The sequence below is a fragment of the Clytia hemisphaerica genome, unplaced genomic scaffold (genome assembly GCF_902728285.1).
Source record: "Clytia hemisphaerica strain Z4C2 unplaced genomic scaffold, Clytia hemisphaerica genome assembly, whole genome shotgun sequence".
NCBI lineage: Eukaryota > Metazoa > Cnidaria > Hydrozoa > Leptothecata > Clytiidae > Clytia > Clytia hemisphaerica.
Window position 1 is genome coordinate 147,495 of NW_027104374.1, and position 22,732 is coordinate 170,226.

The 22,732-nt window shown below is 38.0% G+C and overlaps 3 protein-coding genes across 3 annotated transcripts in view; 1 reads left to right on the forward strand and 2 right to left on the reverse strand.

The window, feature by feature from the left end:
* The window catches only part of LOC136818769 (nardilysin-like), a 64,122-nt gene extending 45,145 nt beyond the window's left edge, over positions 1–18,977 (forward strand). Inside the window, exon 37 of the mRNA XM_067075008.1 lies at positions 18,848–18,977. Coding sequence (XP_066931109.1) covers positions 18,848–18,977 — 130 coding nt within the window. The remainder of the gene's footprint in view (positions 1–18,847) is intronic.
* On the reverse strand, positions 1,972–13,339 carry LOC136818765 (mucin-2-like). The gene is made up of 11 exons (XM_067075006.1): positions 13,162–13,339; positions 9,802–11,313; positions 8,558–9,598; positions 7,944–8,114; positions 6,888–7,220; positions 6,282–6,527; positions 5,641–5,714; positions 3,878–4,550; positions 3,447–3,657; positions 2,901–3,178; positions 1,972–2,231 (listed from the first exon to the last, which is right to left on the reverse strand). Exons 1-11 carry the CDS (start codon positions 13,238–13,240, stop codon positions 2,038–2,040), a joined length of 4,812 nt encoding a protein of 1,603 aa, XP_066931107.1. The 5' UTR covers positions 13,241–13,339; the 3' UTR covers positions 1,972–2,037.
* A 636-nt stretch (positions 18,978–19,613) lies between the features above and the next one.
* LOC136818730 (uncharacterized) lies at positions 19,614–21,616 on the reverse strand. Its single transcript, XM_067074967.1, has 2 exons — positions 21,349–21,616; positions 19,614–20,622 (listed from the first exon to the last, which is right to left on the reverse strand). Exons 1-2 carry the CDS (start codon positions 21,368–21,370, stop codon positions 19,739–19,741), a joined length of 906 nt encoding a protein of 301 aa, XP_066931068.1. The 5' UTR covers positions 21,371–21,616; the 3' UTR covers positions 19,614–19,738.
* Between the last annotated feature and the right edge of the window lie 1,116 nt (positions 21,617–22,732).

The following is a 22,732-nucleotide window of genomic DNA, read 5'->3' on the forward strand; positions in this document are numbered from 1 at the left end:
TAATTCGTTTTCGTTGAAGCCATTACTGCTAGAGATGCTCCGAGCGTCTCTAAGTCATAAATTTCACGTTCTTTTTTCTTCATTTACAAAAGGAGCATGCTTTTCACTTGCGAATTCTGATTTCGTCTATTCAGAAAACTGTAACGAAATCGTAAAAACTTTTTTTTTAAACCAGAGGGTGATTCCTTTTTAAACTTTGGTTTAACTAATGAGGAGCGTGCCGTTAGATACAAAAGGAATATAAAAGAAACATATAGACCTAATTGCTTTAAACCTTGGTCTGAACACGACCTGACTCTCACAGGAAAGTTTTAAGTCTCTTTTGGGAATTGAATGAGTGGTTTTCGATAAGAAATGCAATAAAAATGCTTCGAAAAAACATTTAATGAGGGAAGGAGAGTGAACAATAATATCATTACTGCGGACATAGCTAGTACACGAGAAATCGGCAAAAATCTGTTACTTGTATATCCAGTGTATAGTAAATCTTTGATGCCATCTTTTCGAAAAAGACATTGCTATACGGACATTACTAGATTAGTAGTTTCAAAAATTTTCAAATTTTGAAATTCGAAACCAAAAAAACCTTGTTCAAACCTGTCTTCGTTAGATAATCTGAGAAAATAAAATTTCTTATACTCATTTTACCCATTCCATTATTTGACTTGCTATTAGATACGAATACTAAATTTACCAAAAGGACGAAATGTCATCCGCCATCTTTGTTTAAATAAAAAGGATCCGAATACCGTCATTGAGAACTACTATCAGGTATATTTCTTTTTCGTACGCCTCCTCACATTTCAGTAAATGTTTTTCTTAATGTTTTCAATCCCAAATATAGATGCTGTAAATAAAGTCTACAGAATTTTATTTTTATTGACTTCAAAGAATTTTAGGGAACGGCGCTCTATCTCAAAATCGAAAAAGTGCTATACGGCCATTCCATAGAAAAGGGTACGTTACGTCACGCTCATTTGTGTCTAGATTCCGCCGGTAGCTATTTAGAAGCACTGCGACCCTTGGACCATTTGATATAACCCATATAGAAAGTTCATTCGGGCATAGACATTCTCTTCCTCGTTTTTCTTCACTTTCTTGGTAAAACTTTGAAAAAGTTATTTGTGGAATTTATAAGCGCATTTAAATATCTTTTAAACGTTACCAAACTTTTCATTATACGACAACTGGTTGGAAAGTTATGGCCCAAAATAAAAACACGGCTCGCCTTTTTGGCATACAGACATTAGTTTTTTTTATACTGGCTTCCAGACTTCCAGACTTGAATATGAATTTGGCTAGAATGACCTACTGGTCCTGTCAAGGGGCTAGTGTTTGTAGTAGCCAGTGGCCGATAAAAATTTGTCCCATATTGGGTTCTCAGCTCTTAACTGTCTGCAACCCTTTGCAGGAACTTGGTAAATAAAACCCTTTTCACGAATCTCAAATCATTCTAGAAACACGAGCAATTTAAGGTTCAATTGGCTGGTGAGATAATAAAAGGCAAGTCTGAAAAAAATTTCATGGTTCTTACAAGAAAAGTGCATTTTCAATTTAAGCCTAACAAGGAAATAACTTTTGAAATGATAAATTTAAATACAACAATACAAACTAAATTACCACACTAACAAACTTTATCTTAATTTCCACTCGTCCCTAAACCCCCTCTATTTTACATTACATAAGTTTTTCAAAACTTTTCGTACAATTTTACTATGTCAAAAGGCGTCAATATTTTGAAAATGCAAACTTCTAGGAGTTTGTTTAGAGCAAGTTCAAGCTAAAAAGGATCGTCTTTTACGTAATAGTTTTCGCACGGTATATTTTTCGAGTTTAGATTTTTCTTCATATTTTCTGAGGCGAGGAAAATATAGAAAACTCTGAAGTCAAAGAAACTATACTGGGTTATTTGAAATAAATTAGACTATGTTTATAAAATGTGCTTACAAAAATGATTAAGTATTAGGAAATTGAATAACATTTTAGTGTTCATACTCTGATGATACTGGCCTTCAGTTTTCTTTTGCCAAAGAACAATCACTCATTAGTCCCACGTTCCAACTCAATCATGTCAGTTTTGTTTTTCTCATTCCGTCGCTTGGCGCCGAAGAACATTTTTTTGACCAGAACAACACAAAGCAGTATTAACAAGGCTGATAAAATGATGACCGTAATCCCTTCAGGCTTTTCGGCGAAACCAGTGCCTGGTGCCGATGTTGGTGACGGACTGTCTATAACAATAGGATATAAAAAGGGGAGATAGAGAGGGAATATAGAAACCTTGTTTTTTCTTTCGAAAATGATAACCATACGATGGGTTGATTTTGTCTAGTTAAAGCATCATTATAAAATCCCTATATTTAAGGACTGGTGTAAAGGTTTAGTTCAGCAGATTTTGAAAAAAAAGACTCAAATGGACATCTGCAGAATTTTTTAAGAAGATAAATTAGTAGGTGGATTCCATTTCATTCTAAGACACAGTACACCACTGTCTTGCAGCCCCGGTGAAACTTTTTCCTACAGCGGGGATAAAAATTTCGAATGAAATATCAATGTGGTTAAAAATTATATTGTTCCAAGGTATAGAAATCCAGTGCGGATAGTTTTGGAGTGCAATTTCTAAACAATGAATTTCGAATAGGGTTGAAATCAAAATCAATTCCTCAGTGGGTTGAAATTCCTTGAAATTCTAGGGTATTTTTCCCACCGGGGACAAAATTCTCGCCACATTTTCCAGTGGGGCTAGGGCCCCAGCGGGTCTGTGACGCAGGGGTGTCACAGTGCAATCCGTTTTGAGACACAGTTCGGCTTTAAATTTTGGAGATTTTGCCATGGAGATGTTTTTAGTGTACTCTAGTGTTTGTTGGTTTATAAAGAAAACTTAAGGAAATTGGAGGTACCTTTGTCTATAATATAAAATGTACGGGTAGCTGTTTCTTTTGTGATTTTCTCTTTTTCGTCATCGATATTCCTTCGTTTACGTTTGTTAGATGTTTGTCCACATCTTTTACACTCTTCATTCAAATCTCCATAAGGTGCATTGTTACAGATGGACACTTCACAAATGATTTTGATACCATCAGAATCATCGAAAAATCGACCTACAACCAACTCCCATTCAAATATGTGGATAGCATTGCTTGGTGATAGGATCCTTGTGCCAAAATCAACCGAGCATCTAAATTGGAGTGTTCGCCATTGGCGAAAAATGAAGGTTACGCTCTATTCATGACAGCTCTTGAATTAGCTCCAAAAAGCTCCAAAATATTCTATCAAAAAATCATTCTTGAAAAAATGAACACGGATATTAAATGAAGATTTAAAGGAAAATAGTCTCAGTCAAAATCACACCATTCTGAAGTTTCTTTATCAACTATTTCCAACGATATTATCTACTTTGCCTATTTTTAACACAGTCCAATGTGTTCCAAAAGTGATAAACTCACCTGTTTTTAATAAAGTCCTTTCTTCCAGTTCCATCTAACCTGGTTGCATAGCAAATTTGAGGTGATGTTTTGACCGATGGGATAGTGTTAACCATGTTAATCTCCATTTTGAGTCGGTCTCCAATACGAATAAGTCCCTCGACTTCTTTCCCTGTACCAAATTCTGTCACTTCTGTTGCTTTGAAGCCTAACTTGTACACGGAGTCGTCCTCTAAAATAATCGATGAGAAAGAATTAACATTTCTGTCTCGTTGCTTAGTACAGGTTCTATGGAATTAGACGTAAAATACTTTAGTTTTGCCCTAGAAGTATGAACAAGAAGATGAGAAAAAAATAATAGGCACAGCCGAGCCTCATTAAGAATTCACTGGTTTTCATAAAAAAGCTAAAGTAACGAAAGATCTCGATTTCAAGTTGTCAAAGAAACGTACCCTTTGTTTCATTTGCTCTATCAGTGACAAAGATGCTCAATGTTTCATTTAGTCTACGATCGAATACACATTTCATGATGTATGTTGTGTCGAAATCTCTCTGAAATGTTGCCGAGTTTTGCAAGAAACTACTTCTGATGCGAACAGTTTGCTCATGTACCATTTTAAACCCGTCTTCGTAGGTTCGGAATCCACAGTCATTGAAATTCGAGTCCACCCAAACTCTTCCATTGACGGTCTGTCGTTGAATATTAATGTTTCCGTTGATGTCGTTTGTAATACATGAAGTATCACCGAAGTGGATTTTTGTGACATTGTAATAACTGTCTTCGAAGTTGGTCAAAAGGAATCCAGCTTTAAATCCATCTGGATTGCATTGTAAATCTACAACATCTGGGGGTGCAACGGTTGTTGTTGTTGTCGTCGTGCTGGTGCTCAATATTGTACTTTTAATGGTCTGTGCAACAGATAATACAATTCCTTTCAAATCAAATGTGTTATTGGCATTGAAAATATGCGAAGGATTCGTTGCCATGATGTTCAATTCTGTGTTATTCACATGTGAACCAATCCCGATTGGGATGACATCTACACCGTCTTGATGTAAAGCATTCGACTCGTTGATCAATAAATGTCTGTTGACACTAAAGCCGTCCGTCATTACAATTAGTACCTTTAGAATGAAAATAAAGAAACACTTGATGCAAATCTTTTTACATAAAAATGATGTTTCACTATCTCATCATGGACATTCTTAACTTTTCGGGGAAAATCACTAAAAGGGTTATCTTAGGTTAGGATTCAACCTAAATTTAACATGTAATACATATCTGAAGCATATAATGGCATTTTTGTAAGAGTATTCAGCCTTACTGGCAAATGATTGGGAATCTACAGTTAAAAATGGTCTCAAAATGATAGGCTCTGTTCCCGAATTTCATGATGGTGGTAATCTTAGCATATTCTTAATTTGTTGGATAATTTTCATCATTAATTATGGGACATTCCATTAAATTACCATACACGGGAGTGGACGAAACCTATCAAGCCAAAGAACGTTCTTTGGATTTCCTGGATTTCCCTTTGGAAAATGGTAAAATTTGCAAACACTCGTTTAGACCCCCTGGAAATTCTGCTCGAATCACGCCCTGGGAACGTTCTAGAAAGAAAACGTGCATAGCCATAAAAATAACGAGTATTTCAAAAAAAAGCGAACATGTTTGGGGGCCAGAACACCCGAGTTACGAAAGGCCAAGTTAACAAAACCCGAGTTATCTTTGCGAAACCAAGTTGGCTAAAAATTCTGAAATTCATATAATAAATAAATATACGCCAGATTCATACTTAAAATAGAACAAAATAACAGGCGTCATAAAACAATGCAGCTGTGTGATCTTGCAAAAAACGATGCACAGGAGCGCAGTAAGTGGTGGAAATTTTCATAATATCTGTTTTTGATTTTCATGAGAGGGAATTTCGTAAAAAATCTAAGAAGGAGTATGAAATGTCTGTTCCGAAAATCGAGGAGCAATAAATTAGAAAAAACTAGCATTTGCTTTTCCAAGAGACTATGGATGTCCCCTTTGTAAAGAATGCAGGACCAAATTTAAACAAAGAGCAGATGTTGTTTTTCCAAGAGCCAAGTAACTTGGGAACACTTTTTATGAAACATCCTGGATGCTGAAATCTTTACAAAAGATATCTTTCATTCTACGTGGCTCGATATTTGATAATCAGAAAACAACATTTCAAGTTGAACGTACATTATTATCAGAATTCGGAGTAAACATTCTTGTTCTTGCCATTTCCAATGCATGATAGGTGTGTGTACCTCCTCCTGTTTTACAAAATAAGAAAAGATAGTGGTTAGTTGGTTGGTTGGTTGGTTCGTTGGTTCGTTGGTTCGTTTGTAACAACGTCTACCTCACAACATGAACGTCCACATTGTGTTTTCGTGGAATTTGCTTGGTGTGTTTTTTTTGGCTACTTAACCCTTGCCAAAACCCAATTCCGCCGTCTGGAACCCTTTATCGAGCGATTCCGAGATAAAATAAATACCTTAAGCGGGGGGGGGGGGATAGAAATGGCCTGGGTGGAAAATTTTCGAAAATGCAGCAGAATTCAGCAGAATTCAGATGAGATGTAGTTTTTATAAGATACTTGAATGATTGGTTATTTGAAATAGTGAAAGCGACGTGTTCTTTAGAAAAAGTAACAAAATTGTTTTATTACTGGTTAACGACCAACCAAATTAAAAAGGAGCTTGTAAAAACTCATCTCGTACCGCAGAATTAGGGCAAAAACGGGAACATTCGAAAACGTTTCCCAAAAATCAATAAGCGGGGGGGGGGGGAATAAGAATGTCCTCGGTGATAAAATTTTGAAAAATTAAAACCTTTCTCACCTCTTCTAGACACGTTGGAAAGATATTCCAACAGCTCAGCTCGTTCCAATGAAGCAAAATCGTTAAAACCAAAATGCAACTTGGAATCACTATTATATGTTATAAGTGAAATGTTTGATGTTTTGAAAAGTTGAGCAAACGTTTTCACGAAAATGACCATGTTTTCAAATTCTTCGTAGCTTATAGAACCAGATTCATCGAGGACAAATCCAAGGTTAATGACACATTCTGTAAATCTGTTGTTAGCTATAAAAAGAAAGTGTCAATGTCAGCCTCAAAATATTTAGAAATATATTTAAAGGCGTTCTTCGCTAAGACCTGTCAAAAAGGAATTTTGGAGCAGAGATTGACGTTACGGTCAAAAATCATAAAGGGTGTAAGATAAAAAATCGATGAAACTTTGAAATGCTTTATTGAAAATTAAACCATAGGTAAACGTACCATACCACATATACGAATTTTTGTCAAAATTATAATCGAGCTGACTAAGTAATTAAAGTTTTTAACGACCGTATCCTTTCATCTAAAGACACGTTATTGGCAAATTATTATAAATCGTGTGTAAAGTTTCTTAAAGTACTGAAGATTGATTGGGTAATAACTTACTGCATCCATTAATAGATGAGTCCTGAGAAAAACCTTGACAAAGATGATTAGCTGTATGAACCGATGTTGTGGTCGGTTGTCGTGTAGGGCCTGTTGTTGTTGAGCCAGCAGTGGTAGTAGGACCAGCCGTTGTGGAAGCGGTGGTTGTTGTTGGAGCGGCAGTTGTTGTTGTTGTTGGAGCGGCCGTCGTAGACTTTGGTGTTGTTGTTGTGGTCGGTTGTCGTGTTGTAGTAGTTGTTATTGTCATCGATGTATCAATATAGCAATGACGCTGTCTTGTCTTTGTAATTCCAGAACATGAACTCCATGTAGACCATTCGCCCCAATTGAACGCTTAAACATAATGGGGAAAGGGCTATCATTTAATCATAGTCATTATAAAAAACCCCGGTCTGGCAATGTATTGTTTTAGCTTTATTGTCGAATTTTCTTTTGTTATAAATAAAAGGCAAGTTGCGATTTGCATACTTTTTGATCACGTTACCAAATTCTCCTTTTGGGATTGGTCTAAATTTCAATCACATGATCAAAAAGTATGCAAAATAAAGTCGATTTGCGAACACAAGCTCTATCTGTTAACAATAGAAAGAAACAAAAGCCTTCCAGACCGGGGTTTTTTATAATGACTATGATTTAATATTTATCTCATTAAATCTTAATATTTATTCATCAAACTAAAATTCTTTGTTTCCTTTTTAGAATTATTTACTTGGAGTAGTGTTGATGAGTTTTTACTTTTATAACAATATTCCACTCCTGTTTGTCTTTTCAACGAGCACAAAATCGCTACTTAATTCAAATTCTATCAAAAGTTATTGAGGTTTGAAAAAACACTGCCAGCTAATTTAAAACAGACTTTAGAAGCCTAACTTGGAAAAGCTGTTGCTAATGTTGAAGAGAGGAACATATGTCATATGTCATTATGTCTGCCGCGGTCATAAACCATAAAAAAACGGGAAGTGAATAATTTGTTTGTTGCTTTATCCTACTTGTTTTGTCTGGTTTAAATAATCTCTTTTAACGATTGAGCAAAATGAATAAATTAAAGTTACTTACTACATCCATGGCTAGAACTTTCATAAAAAGTGCCTGGGCAATATCCAAACGGTACTTGCAATGTTCGAGAGGAGCTAAAGTGAAAGCAATATCGGTATCTCCACTTTAAATGTCCATTGCAAGAACCCCACGCTGTCCATCCACCCCAATTGTAATAACCATCTGGTGTAGCTGGAAGTGATGAAAAAGGAACGAGTTTGGAAGGTCCATAAAAAGTGACTGGATGTAATATTTTTAGTCTTTTGAACCTACCCCGGTGGAGGTCCTATAAACTGACCCATGTTCGTTCGTGGGTTTGTGCTTTAGTTATCAGCTTTTCTCAAGATTGGCTCATTCAAATTTTCTGATTTTTGGCACGAAGCAGCATGACTAAAAACCCTCGAATGTAACGGAGCCCGATTTTCGAAAAAACACAAAAATTTTTGGTTAAATTTGGCCAAAAAACGGCTAAAAATGGGTTTTTGGATTTAGTGAAAAATTGCATCGTTAGTTTTTTCGATTTTTTTGCAAGAAGGTAGGATATCATCGTAGGTAAAAGATGGCTGAATCAAATTTTTGCAAAAATAATTTACATCCCTGAAAAACAGTTCTTAAAAGTATAGGTACGAACTCACTTAATGGTCGATAGGCAGTAGTTGTTGGTGGAGCGGCCGTTGTTGTTGTTGGAGGCCCAGTTGTTGTTGGAGCGGTAACAGTTGTTGGTGGAGCGGCAGTAGTTGTTGTTGGATAGGCAGTAGTTGTTGGTGGAGCGGCAGTAGTTGTTGTTGGAGCGGCAATAGTTGTTGGTGGAGCGGCAGTAGTTGTTGTTGGATAGGCAGCAGCAGTTGTTGTTGGAGGGGCAGTAGTTGTTGTTGGAGCGGTACAGTTGTTGTGGAGCGGCAGTAGTTGTTGTTGGATAGGCAGTTTGTTTGTGAGCGGCAGTAGTTGTTGTTGGATAGCAGTTGTGTTGGAGGGCAGTAGTTTGTTGGAGGAGCGGTAACAGTTGTTGTGGAGCGGCAGTAGTTGTTGTTGGATAGGCAGTAGTAGTAGTTGTTGGTGGGAAGCGGCAGTAGTTGTTGTTGGAGCGGCAACAGTTGTTGGTGGAGCGGCAGTAGTTGTTGTTGGATAGGCAGCAGTTGTTGTTGGAGGGGCAGTAGTTGTTGTTGGAGCGGTAACAGTTGTTGGTGGAGCGGCAGTAGTTGTTGTTGGATAGGCAGTAATTGTTGGTGGAGCGGCAGTAGTTGTTGTTGGATAGGCAGCAGTTGTTGTTGGAGGGGCAGTAGTTGTTGTTGGAGCGGTAACAGTTGTTGGTGGAGCGGCAGTAGTTGTTGTTGGATAGGCAGTAGTTGTTGGTGGAGCGGCAGTAGTTGTTGTTGGAGCGGCAACAGTTGTTGGTGGAGCGGCAGTAGTTGTTGTTGGATAGGCAGCAGTTGTTGTTGGAGGGGCAGTAGTTGTTGTTGGAGCGGTAACAGTTTGTTGGTGGAGCGGCAGTAGTTGTTGTTGGATAGGTAGTAGTTGTTGGTGGAGCGGCAGTAGTTGTTGTTGGATAGGCAGCAGTTGTTGTTGGAGGGGCAGTAGTTGTTGTTGGAGCGGTAACAGTTGTTGGTGGAGCGGCAGTAGTTGTTGTTGGATAGGCAGTAGTTGTTGGTGGAGCGGCCAGTAGTTGTTGTTGGAGCGGCAACAGTTGTTGGTGGAGCGGCAGTAGTTGTGTTGGTTGGATAGGCAGCAGTTGTTGTTGGTGGAGCGGTAAGCAGTAGTTGTTGGTTGGAGGGGCAGTAGTTGTTGTTGGATAGGCAGTAAGTTGTTGGAGAGCGGCAGTAGTTGTTGTTGGAGCGGCAATAGTTGTTGGTGGAGCGGCAGTAGTTGTTGTTGGATAGGCAGCAGTTGTTGGTGGAGGGGCAGTAGTTGTTGTTGGAGCGGTAGCAGGTTGGTTGGTGGAGCGGCAGTAGTTGTTTGTTGGATAGCAGTAATTGTTGGTGGAGCGGCAGTAGTTGTTGTTGTTGGATAGGCAGCAGTTGTTGGTTGGAGGGGCAGTAGTTGTTGTTGGAGCGGTAACAGTTGTTGGTGGGAGCGGCAGTAGTTGTTGTTGTTGGATAGGCAGTAGTTGTTGGTGGAGCGGCAGTAGTTGTTGTTGGAGCGGCAACAGTTGTTGGTGGAGCGGCAGTAGTTGTTGTTGGATAGGCAGCAGTTGTTGTTGGAGGGGCAGTAGTTGTTGTTGGAGCGGTAACAGTTGTTGGTGGAGCGGCAGTAGTTGTTGTTGGATAGGCAGTAATTGTTGGTGGAGCGGCAGTAGTTGTTGTTGGATAGGCAGCAGTTGTTGTTGGAGGGGCAGTAGTTGTTGTTGGAGCGGTAACAGTTGTTGGTGGAGCGGCAGTAGTTGTTGTTGGATAGGCAGTAGTTTTGTGGAGGCAGTAGCAGTTGTTGTTGTTGGAGCGGTAACAGTTGTTGGTGGAGCGGCAGTAGTTGTTGTTGGATAGGCAGCAGTTGTGTGTTGGAGGGGCAGTAGTTGTTGTTGGAGCGGTAACAGTTTGGGGGAGCGCAGTAGTTGTTGGGATAGGCAGTATTGTTGTTGGAGCGGCAGTTGCAGTAGTTGTTGTTGGATAGGCAGCAGTTGTTGTTGGAGGGGCAGTAGTTGTTGTTGGAGCGGTAACAGTTGTTGGTGGAGCGGCAGTAGTTGTTGTTGGATAGGCAGTAGTTGTTGGTGGAGTGGCAGTAGTTGTTGTTGGAGCGGCAACAGTTGTTGGTGGAGCGGCAGTAGTTGTTGTTGGATAGGCAGCAGTTGTTGTTGGAGGGGCAGTTAGTTGTTGTTGTTGGAGCGGTAACAGTTGTTGGTGGAGCGGCAGTAGTTGTTGTTGGATAGGTAGTAGTTGTTGGTGGAGCGGCAGTAGTTGTTGTTGGATAGGCAGCAGTTGTTGTTGGAGGGGCAGTACTTGTTGTTGGAGCGGTAACAGTTGTTGGTGGAGCGGCAGTATTTGTGTGGATAGGTAGTAGTTGTTGGTGGAGCGGCAGTAGTTGTTGTTGGAGCGGCAGTTGTTGGTGGAGCGAGTAGTTGTTGTTGGAGGCAGCAGTTGTTGGTTGGAGCGGCAGTAGTTTGTTGTTGGATAGGCAGTAGTTGTTGGTGGAGCGGCAGTAGTTGTTGTTGGATAGGCAGCAGTTGTTGTTGGAGTGGCATCAGTTGTTGTTGGATAGGCAGCAGTTGTTGGTGGAGCGGCAGTAGTTGTTGTTGGAGCGGCAACAGTTGTTGGTGGAGCGGCAGTAGTTGTTGTTGGATAGGCAGTAGTTGTTGGTGGAGCGGCAGTAGTTGTTGTTGGAGCGGCAACAGTTGTTGGTGGAGCGGCAAGAGTTGTTGTTGGATAGGCAGCAGTTGTTGTTGGAGCGGCAGTAGTTGTTGCTAATGTTGAAGAGAAGAACATATGATTATGTCTGCCTGAGTCATAAACCATAAAAACCCGTAAACCTTAAGAAAAACATAAACCTTTATCCTGCTTGTTTTGTCTTGTTTAAATAATCTCTTTTAACGATTGAGTAAAAAAAATAAATTAAAGTTACTTACTACATCCATGGCTAGAATATGAAAGCAAAAGCATAACCTTTTTGGCACGTTGGTACGCCAAAGCACGAGGGTACGCTTGCACGCATAGCACGCTGGCACGCGTTGCATGCAACTTAGCAGACTCGTTTACTAACTACACAAACATAAAATAGTATATGCCAAAACAAGTATAAAACTCTTTAATACTCTTAAAACACCAAAAACATAATAAAAATACAAACAATCAAAGCAAGTCTGACAGCATGCTGAAATCTGCCACTACTAAAATAGACGAGCAATGTTTACGAATACTTGGTTACGCCTACTTAGCACGGGTGGACTGGAAATTTTATCTCAGCGAGTGAATCCATATTTCACAAACCTCCAGAATGTTCTAGAAGTTTTAACTGCCTTCGTTTTCTAAGTTTCCCCCCGTGGGGGAGGGGGCACTCAAATGATCTGGCCTACATTTTCAGCATCCCAAAATGCACTGTAAGTCAAGGGTGTGTTTCTGTGAGATTGTAATGCAAGGGTCAAATTTTAAAACAATTTCAAAATAAAAAAAGAAAGGCTTTTACTTCTCGTTTGTTTGAAAAAGTTTTTATTGTCTGATAATTACAGCTGACAAGAATGATTTTCTCAGTTTTTCTTTGAAACAGAAAATTTCCCAAGCTTCTTCTTTCCCGCAGATTTACAGCTGAGAAGTATAGTGCACTATAAGGGTTGGGTAAATCATAAGAAAATGCATTGAAAGGGTAGCTTTTCAGCCATATTGAACTGCACTGTAAGGGTACAATTTTGAAAAGCAGATTTTGCGCGGCACATACCGTTGTTTCGAAATCGAGTGCCCCCTCCGGGTTTTTTCCGCATCGACAACCACCGCGAAATCCTATCGTTATACTTTCGCTAATTAAAAAGTATAAGAATTCACTAGTGTAGATAAATTGAGATAGACTTAGTCTAGGATGTACTTTTTTCTGGGCTAGTATGGTGTCAATTGTAAAATAAAATATTGCCATAGAGTAAGTCTTTTCCACGCTTATAAAATGGAATTTCTAGTCGCACTTTTAGCAATCTCGATGAAGTTTTATAGACTTTCGTCTAGTCATTACGCGTAAAATAATTTCTACCAGGTGTGCCACAAATAAGTTGCTCTATTTGAATATATTGCAGGCAGTAGCAGAAAGAGTTTCTCGAAATTTTGATGCTAATCAAAATAGGAGCACAGTTTATTGTGCTAGGTCATCCCTAGCCCGGGGTCCACTTAGAGCTTTTTTATGGTCTTTTTGGCGCTGATAAGTGGCCCAGTAGTATATGGTAATATGCTTTTGCTTAGGCGGACTGTAAAACAGTCCGCCAGATTTTTGTTGTTTTTGGAAGGTAAAAACAGTACGAAGCAATGTTTTTATTTGAGAATAGGGCATTGCAAATCTGTTATTGATGTTTGTCTCTCATTTTTGATTACATCGTTCAACTCTAAGTAGTTTTTTGTTATTTGGATTTAAAACATTCTCTTTCAAAATGGCGACCTTGCCAAACGCTCCTAGTCTACTTCACTGGACTCAGCGTCATAAAAAATTATCAAAAAGCAAAGTTCAGCCAGAAGTAGACTCTAGTCTAGGTCATCCCTGGCGACCGAACCCGTTGCTGAAGCGAGATCGGATTCAACAAACGGGTTTTCATCGCCAGGTTTCCGGGCTAACTTACTTGGTGCTGTGTCAAAACCAAAAGTACATATCTGCTGCAAACTCATAAGGAGCAGGATCATTAAAAACCCTCTCATCATTTTGAATTGATACTCCAAAGTAGCAAAATTATTTACTCTGAGTTCAGCCACCAACTTGCTTGCTTCTTCTTCCTCTATGTTTCTTGTTAAGTAAAAACTATCGAGCGCTTGCAGAATTTATACCACTTTAGGCAAGTTCTATTCATTTTGCCATTGTTCTGCACTCAATACTCATGTCTGACCTTACATATAGGCCTATTGTTAGTTCATTACACGCTTTTTTTTATAAGAATACACTTTATAGGAATGTCCATGATGAAAATGGCCAAAAAATTAAGAATAATGCTAAGAATACCATTTTTAGAGCATTTTCAATTATGAATTGCCAATTACCCCCAAATAAGGCTCACTCCTTACACAAAAATGCCATTTTATGCTTGAGACGTAAGTACTAAATGTTAAATCTAGTCTGAATTAGGATCCTAACCTAAGAATGCTGTAAGAATATTTTAGGGTGATTTTCCCATTCTTATAAAAAAGCGTGTAGAGTTCATTGTAACGCCCATACAACAATAAATGAACGTCGATAGAACGACTTTGGGTACTTTTTATCGAATTTTCATAATCCCTTGACAATTTTTCAAAGTTGGATATTTTGAATAGAAAGACTAATCAGCTTAAAGTTTCGATACCTCTATGTTGAGACCGGAAATATTTAGTTTGTCGCTTGCTTAATCAATTTGTGTAGTCATCTGATTTTTTACCAAACAAAAAGATCTCAGTGCCTTTAAATGGTACCGTCGAGGTTTATAATTCTGATTGTTCTAATTTTTTTCACAGAACATGGCACGATTATTTAGTACGATCAATCCAGCCTAATCAGCTCATTTAATTTATTCGTTTATCCACTTCTTCTGATAGTTGAAAGTTCAATCTTCTGATAGTTGAAAGTTCAATCTATTATTATTCAAAATCTAGAGAATTCGAACACAAATGATAAAAGGATTTGTTCTTTTATTCACTTCTTCTGATAGTAATCTTTGTTCTTTTGTTATTTTGACGGAATTCTCATTGACCGGACTTCCGTAAACCAATCTTTCTTCAATAGAAAATAAATTTTGGCGAATAAAAGCTACCCGAAATCCGCGAATTAAAAATGACTTTATGGCAATTTATCAAAAATTTTCCAAATGTTTAGAGGGATTTTTTGCTTTTTTATAGTTCCATACCCTTCGAGATACCCAAAAAAGGGAAGATCCCGGCCCTTAAAGAGACTATTTTGACTTTTGTTGTTTTTGAAACCCTTAAAGAGATTCTGTAGGTTAAAAAAACTGACCGTCGGCACGTACCCAACACATATTTTTTGCTTTAGTACCACCCTCACCCCGGGTACAGTTAAAAATAGTTTGACATAAGTTCTCTGAAATGGTTGTATGTTTTTGAAAGTTGTCAAAACGTAAAAACTTTTCTGCATCAGTTTCATAGATTTTGTTTAATGGTTCCTATTTTTTCTTTTTCTTATTTTTTCAGATTGGGCCAATCATCATGCGTCGCCGAACTTTGTGCCAAATATTATCCGTAAGTCATCATTTTCGTAACCTTCAAAAACGATACCGACAATTACTCAAAATCTCCTTTAACTCGAACAAATTGGCGTTCCCCGTGGATGCGTGTTCGAGTTGGATACTCGACTGTATTTATTAAATATTCGGAGTTCATTTTTGGAGTAAAGTTTTAATGGCACAAATGGGCTTCCGTATTGTGGATTTCGTTTTTAATGGTTTATTTGTCTTTTCTGTGTAAAGTCACTCGAAAGATAACCGGCATGGGATTTAGGGGAAATGTTTCCGTGTTCAAAAACCTTCGCTATAAACTAAAAAGAAAACTTCTCCTTGCAACCAATTATGATATTCCAAATGTTAGGGATGTGTTAACTACCCAGCCTAGTGATAGGTGAAATGCTCTTAACATGTGATTGTCATAATAATGCAATACTCTTAACACGTGACTTTCATAATAAGAACATTATGATCACCATTGCTCTATTAATTAATCCGTTTTGATCAATCAATAAGTTATTGATTTCATTTATAAACTTTTGCTGAAAGTTCAGTTTGTAATACCACTTTCAGAGGTCAAACTGGAAAAACTGGAAAAGTTTTTTGATATTTTGATTTTAACTTTATGTCAGGAATTCGTTAGAATTATCATGTGATTAACATATATAATTTTCATAAGATGTTATCTAGTATGTGTTTAGTCCATCAGACATTCTTTTGAAACACCCCTGTCTCAGTAACCCATTGGGTCTTAAAAGTTCACCGGGGTGACTTTAAAATGAGTCGCTGGGTCAAGAAAATCGGTAATTTTTTAATACCGGGCAAAGTTAAAAGTCTGAATTTTTCCCTGGGTTTGTGCTATTTAGCACTTTAGAAAAATCAGATTTCGTCGGGTTTTTGACAAAGTTCTCGTTTTTTGCCCGGGTTGAGATTTCCATTGTTCTTCTCTCGATTTTTACGCCGGGTTATCAACCGGGGCGAATCTGACCGGCTACTGATAAGGGGTGTTTTGAATCCCTTCAAAAAATTAAGTTTTTCGGACCCAGAAATTACACAATTGAATTCAAGGTCATAAAACCTATACTTTATTGATACCTATACTTAAAAGGTAGGTATGAAAAAAATCATTTTCTTCTTCATGGTTAGACCCCAAATGTCTGATTTAGGTTTTAAGGTGTATTTTGATTATGACGTACAGTTTTGAAAATATTCCAATGCTGTAATTGCAACATTAGTTACTTTGCAGTGGATCACTGTTCAAAGTTTGAGGCTGCAAGGGCTATTTTATAAAAAGTTACTGGAGAAAACCCATTTTGTAGGATCCAAAAACAGCGTACTTTCAACACTGGAGGGTACCTCTATTTTTTGCAGGTTTTAAGGGCTATCCACTGGTAATAATTTTGCACTCGCTTACAGCTGAAAAGAAGTACACATTTTTGGGTGAAGGCTAGAAAAAGGTACATTTTCTAGCTGAAAATACCTGGAAACAAGGATGTTTTTTGACCAAAAAGCTTTTTCATCTGAAATAAGCGGGGCCACTATCGTAGAACTCGGGGGGGGGGGGGGGCAGCAGTCTCCAAACACACCCTTAGCCTTAAAGTTTATCCAGCTAAAAGAAGACCCTTCAGTGCACTCTATCAAAAGTACACCCCCCCCCCCGACGTAGACCTTTCTGCTTCATTCGACGTAAAAGACGTCCAAAAGAACAAAGGAAGTGGAAGTTTTAAATATATGCCTGAATAGGGTTTACAAAAGCTAAATAAAGATCTGCATCCAATTGACATCAAAAGCATGCGCATTCATTGAGACCCCGAAGGGGCTATTTCTGAACCTTTTGGACGGAAAATAAAGCCACATATCCTCAATTGGCATATGCTGCTTACGTTACAAGCTATCAACACAAGCTGACGTATTTCCTGAGAATGATCCCGGGTATAACCGAAGAAATCAAGCAAGTTGACGAAGTGGTCAGACATCGGCTGATTCCTGCTCTGGTTGGTGGTCACATCATCAACGATAAAGAACGCATCATGTTGTCCTTACCACCACGTCTTGGTGGCTTGGGACTAAAGATCTTCGAAGAAGAAGCTGAAAGCAACTTTCAAGACTCGATGAGCGCCACAACAACTCTTCAAAATCAGATTCTGGGTTCGAATGACGAGAATCAAAAGACCAGAAGTCAGCTTCGCAAAGAACGAGATCTACGAGATCAAGGCAAACTTCAACAACTTCTGGACGAATCCGATGAATCGACCAAACGAAAGATGGAAACTCTCAACCAAAAGGGGGTTTCAAACTGGCTGACGGTGCTTCCGATCAAAGACGAAGGTTACGAACTATCAAAACAAGAGTTCTGGGACGCTATACGTATTCGATACGATTGGCCCCTAGATAGAATCCCGACACATTGTCCGTGTGGAGCGAAATTCGATGTTGCTCATGCCCTTTCGTGTAAGAAGGGTGGCTTCATAACTTTGCGTCACAACGAGATTCGTGACATCACAGCAAAGCTGCTAAACGAAGTTTGCGTCGACGTACGAAAAGAACCTATCTTGCTTCCCATCGGTAATGAAGATCTCCCGAATCAAGCTAACAAAAGCAGAGAAGCAAGACTTGATATTAGCGCACTTAACTTTTGGACGCATGGTCAACGAGCATTCTTTAACGTAAGGGTTTTTAACCTTTTTGCTCAGCGACACATCAATTCCAAAGTTGAGAACTGCTTGAAAACGAACGAAAACGAGAAGAAGCGTACGTACGGAGAACGCGTTCGACAATCCGAAAACGGAACATTCACACCAATCGTTTTCGCGGCTAACGGTGCAATGGGCGTGGAATGCATTCGTTTCTATCAACGACTATCCGAGTTGTTGGCCGACAAGCGAAAGGTTCCTCAGTCAATCGTGACGAATAAATTGAGAACATTGATTTGTTTTTCACTTTTACGTTCAACCGTAAGGTGTTTACGTGGATTTCGGGGAAAAATATTCACTCCAGAAAACATTTTATAGATTATTATTTTACTTTTTATCTTTCGAGTCTTTTCAGTTTCTTGTCGTTCTGGTCTTTTCAGGTTGTTTTTTGTGTGTGTGGCCCACTTTTTGGGTTTTTTTATATAGTGCAATATATATAAAAGTATAAATAGAAAAAACAGTACGGGTAACCACCCATGAAAATTTAATTGTATATATCTTCTTTTGTGTTTAGTTAAAATAATTATCAGTTTCATCTAAAAAAAAAAAAAAAATAAAAAAATAAAGCCACTTATTTCCCATCTAAATTGCATGACTCGCGTGGTTTTAAAACGAACGCTAGATTTTAAAAAATTTATCGCTAGATTTTGAAGTTGTGCGAAAACAAAGAAATGGCTTGATTCAATTCGCCATTTCCAAATATGGCACAAATCTTTCTTTCTTGAGAAAAATTATATATTCTCTCTAGCCCTTCGGGGCTTCGTCGACTTATACAGTTGAACTCATGTAATTCGAACTCCTATAATTCTAAAACTCACTTAGTTCGAACAGATTCTGTGGTCCCCTTACAAGAAAACTCCTATAATTCGAACCCATGTAATTCGAAAAATCATGTAAATTGAACAAGTTTTCCGGTCCCATCAAGAAATTTTAATCATCTAATTCGAATTTTCGAATTTTTTGAGTTTTTGAAGCTGACAAACTCGACATTTTGAGCCAATTCGCACTTACTTTTTAAAAGATTACCCTTTTCGAATCATCGATACGAACGTCATCCGACTGATTCAGAAGATCTCCGAAGAGATTTCCAAGAAACGAGAGCAGAAAATGAAACAACCAACAATCAAAGACTTTTTGAAAAATTATGAATTTAGTATTTCATTATTCAAACTCGAAAATACAAAAGATCGTTCTAAAGTAAACCTGGGAAAGACTTTTTTTATCGAATTAGGTCAAAAATACGAAAACTCATCTAGTTCGAAACTCATGTAATTCGAACAAAATTCTCAGTCCCTTGAGAATTCGAATTATACATGGAGTTCAACTGTACCACCTAGACTTGTTTTTTCTTTTTATTCACAAGATGTTTGGTTGTGTATTATTAATTGTGTTTGGTTAACTCTAATTTATTTCAGATATTATGTTGGTGGTTCTTACGAAGAGGATTGCGGTATCCTTGGCTTCTCATTCATCGTTCAAACACAAAAAGGAAAATTCAGGTATTGTAAATATCATCAAGTTCTTTCCCTTAAGCAGAGATTTTAATATTTTAAGCATTTGTTGAGAGACAAAATAGGCTATTCCATTTTATGGATATAAAATTGGCCGTCGGAAAAGTTATCCGGTCCGCAGAAATTGAGGTCGAGTTATTTTTTTCGAGTTATTAGATATTTCCCAAAAAAACAACTCGAAAAAAATAACTCGACCTCAATTTCCGCGGACCGGATAACTTTTCCGACGGCCAATTTTCCGCGGGCCGGATGACTTTTTCGGCGGCCGGATAACTGTTCCGACGGCCGGATGACTATTCCGACGGCCGATTTTCCGCCGGCCAGATAGCATTTCCGCCGGCTGGACGACTATTCCGGCGGCCGAGGAACTATTTCGACGGCCGAATTTCCGGCGAATTCTGACCCTGATCCCCCCTGATAAGTTATGTTTCTCACTACTGTTGACTCTCTTTAATTCGATCTTTTATATGAATAATCTCAAAAGGTTAAGGGACCAATCTTTTAGTTCGAATAAAATTCGAATAATATAGGTTCAAATTTAAAGAGAGTTGACGTAGTTTGAAAGGCAACTAAAGTGAAGAAGCTTGTGTAAGAAATGCAGCATGCAAAACCCAAACAAATTCTTTTAATATAATAGTTCAAATCAAGTGACAAGGACCCAGCATCGTCATTCAGTATTAGTGACATTAATGTATATTTTCTCTTTAGACGTTTATATAACATATGTACAAAATCAGTAAAACGCACTTGTAACACAAAGATAACCCTAAAAAGGAAAAGTGCAGAATCAGCAGATTATTTACAAAACTTTTTGGATGAAGGTGACGTAATTTTGTATTGCATTGTGATTATCTTGTGTTGAATTTCAAGTTTCATTAAAGCCTTTTCGTGACTTTCTGGGATATCCCTCATCATAGATGTTATTAATTCTCCAAAAACTTCATCTTGTGATTTATGACTGTTTTCAGCTTTTTCGCGGACACTTTCTGAATCTCGGACACATTCTGGACTAATATTTTGATGATGCGTGTGTTCACTCATAAAAGGATTTGGCGTACTTTCTTTATAGTCACTCAAAGAATTCAAACATTTTCGTTTTCTTTGATAGGGTGTTTTGGCGGACGATAATTCAACGCCCGTAGGTGATAATGTGGAGCCATTTTCACTTCCAGAATCGACCCTTGAAAGATCAAGAGTCGATCTGGAGATGATGGTATCTGATAAAAATCTCAAACTGTCAAAGAATTTCCAACGGCTAACAAAGATATCTTCCGGTCCTGCTGCGTTACGTTTGGAAGCTTCTATCTGACGTCTCTGGCTACCGTAGTATGTTCGCAAGTTAATCATTTTATCGTTGACTTGTTTAACAGTGAATAAAATGCCTCGCTCACTCAAATCATCTTTAATCTCCTCGACTGCTTTCGTTCGCTCGCGCGTATTACAATAGGACGCGTGTTTAGGGTTCACAAGAATATCCTTTGAACCCCAAAGGGAGATCAACTCTCTTATATCTGATTCCGTCCATTTTTCCTTTTGAGGCCTTTCATCCCCACCACTGTTTCGATTTTGATTTTCGATTTGTTGAATGATGTCATCTGACCCATACACGAAAGTTCCTCCATTCGCACGAAAACAATTCTCACACTCGCAAAATTCATCTCTACTGCTGTCACCGTTAGCTGCAAAAATTAAAAGCAATAGAAAAGTTAGATACTGGATAAGCATGTGCTTTAGCTTAAAGTTGAAGTAATTCTTCACTTCTAGTCCTCAAAGCCAACATGTAAAGATTTAGGTCCTTTTCACGTGGATTTTATTTCACTGTTGTATGCGGAAACACTTAGGTAAAGTTGAATTCTTCTGAATTGATGTTCCCATACTCTGATGCTTGCTCAAGTAACGACTTGTGCAAAAAGTAAACGACTCAAGACACGGCCACTTGTTTCATCACTTTTCGTACTTTTTCTGCAAAACTTTTTGACGTGAAAATTGTATTCATTTTAATATCTGTACCGCTTCTGTTTCTCTAAAGATTTTCGAACGTACTCTTTTCCTTTAGTATTCCGGCTGCACGCCTTTTGACCCGGCACCATCCCGGATCAAAGTTATGATCTCCAGCCGGAGTAGAGAGGGGGGATTTCAACTAGGTTTGCTAGTTAACGGGTGTGTTCAGTTAACTGAATTTAAAGTTTTTAATTTTTGACGTTTTTACTACCTTTAGGAGAATATCTTCCCGAAATTATCCAATTGTGGTCGAAAGTTCAAGAATTTTAATTCTTTTAGGGAGTCAATTTTCGACTATCGCAAATCCCTATAACTTGCTTCTAAACCGGGGCAAGTTTTAAAGTGCATCCCCGGGGATCTGCTCCACACGAAACAGGAAAAATAATGAATAAATATTTAATTACCTAGGCATATTTTGCTATTCATTGTAACGTTTACAGAAGTTTGATTCCGTGTCAGCCTTTGTCATTCCTAGCATTTATATTCTTTCAAAGCGACGTCAGCAAAGAAATTTCTGTCGAAGGAAAAAGGTCGGTCAGGATCCAAAGCAAAAATGAGAAATCCAATCATTTCTGTCCTTTTTCTGTTATTAGCGTAAAAAAATAAAATCTGAAAAAGCCAAAGATTTTTTCATCAAGGAAAAAAGAAAAAGGAAAGATGCATCTTTTTCATTTCTTTCTTTTGTCTCAAAGAAAAAAAATTTCCATTTTTAACACGGGTTTGAAAAAAAATCTTTTTATTTTATCTTTTCATTATTTTTAGTTCACAAAAACTTTTTCCTCGTATGCAGCTGCGTTTTAATGGAAAATGTTTTATATCCTTTGCGCCTCGCGTACAATATTACAAAAACTTTTATTTATTTCAAATATTAATAGAGAAACTCTAGGATGGAGCTTTCTATCTTGATTCCACCTCTGCAAGCAATTACTGTAGTTCTTTCCCGTGGTGATTTTTCTTGATTCTTAAAACTTTCACACCTTTTTTACGAAGTTTAATTTTCTGAGAATTTCAACTTTATGTAGAACTCGAAGCGAATCGTGATTTACGTTGTTCCTCAATTCTCTTAGACCATGTTCACACGTTACTGTTCCGTTTCGTCCGGTATGATTTTCGTTACGGATCGAGTGTGTTCATATTGGTTTCGGAACGTTTCGGAACAAGAAAACGGAGCAGTTCTGTTCCGATGAAAAAAGTGGAGCGAAACACCGTTTCGATTTGTTTTGCTTTGTAACGTCTTCTTTTTTGACTTCGAATTTTGATGAAACGGAACGGAACCGTAACGTTTGAACATGGTCTTAAATTTTTAGATATGAGATCAGAAAGCTTCGATTGCCAAAATATTAAGACCATGTTCAGACATTACTGTTCCGTATCGTTCCAAAACGAAACGGTTCCGAAACAAGTGTGAACGTCAAAATTCGAAACGTCAAAAAAGAAGAGGTTACAAAGTATAACGGATTGAAACGGTTTCGCTCCACTTTTTTTTATCGGAACGGGACTGCTCCGTCATCTTGTTTCGAAACGTTCCGAAACTATAGTTATTAAACTATAGCTATAATCGCACGATGGGTTATTTTTTCTTATTTGGCACGCCCTCAAAGAGAGCAATTAATCGTTAATTGCATCCTGTAGAGAGCAATTAATCGTTAATCACACTCTTCAATGCCGCGCCAATGTTTACAAAATTGATTTTAATGTTTTTTCTTATATTTTTTTGCATCGAACGTTTTAATTGCATTCGAAATTTATTTTGTGAGAAAAAAAATCAATAAACAACAATAAAAGAAA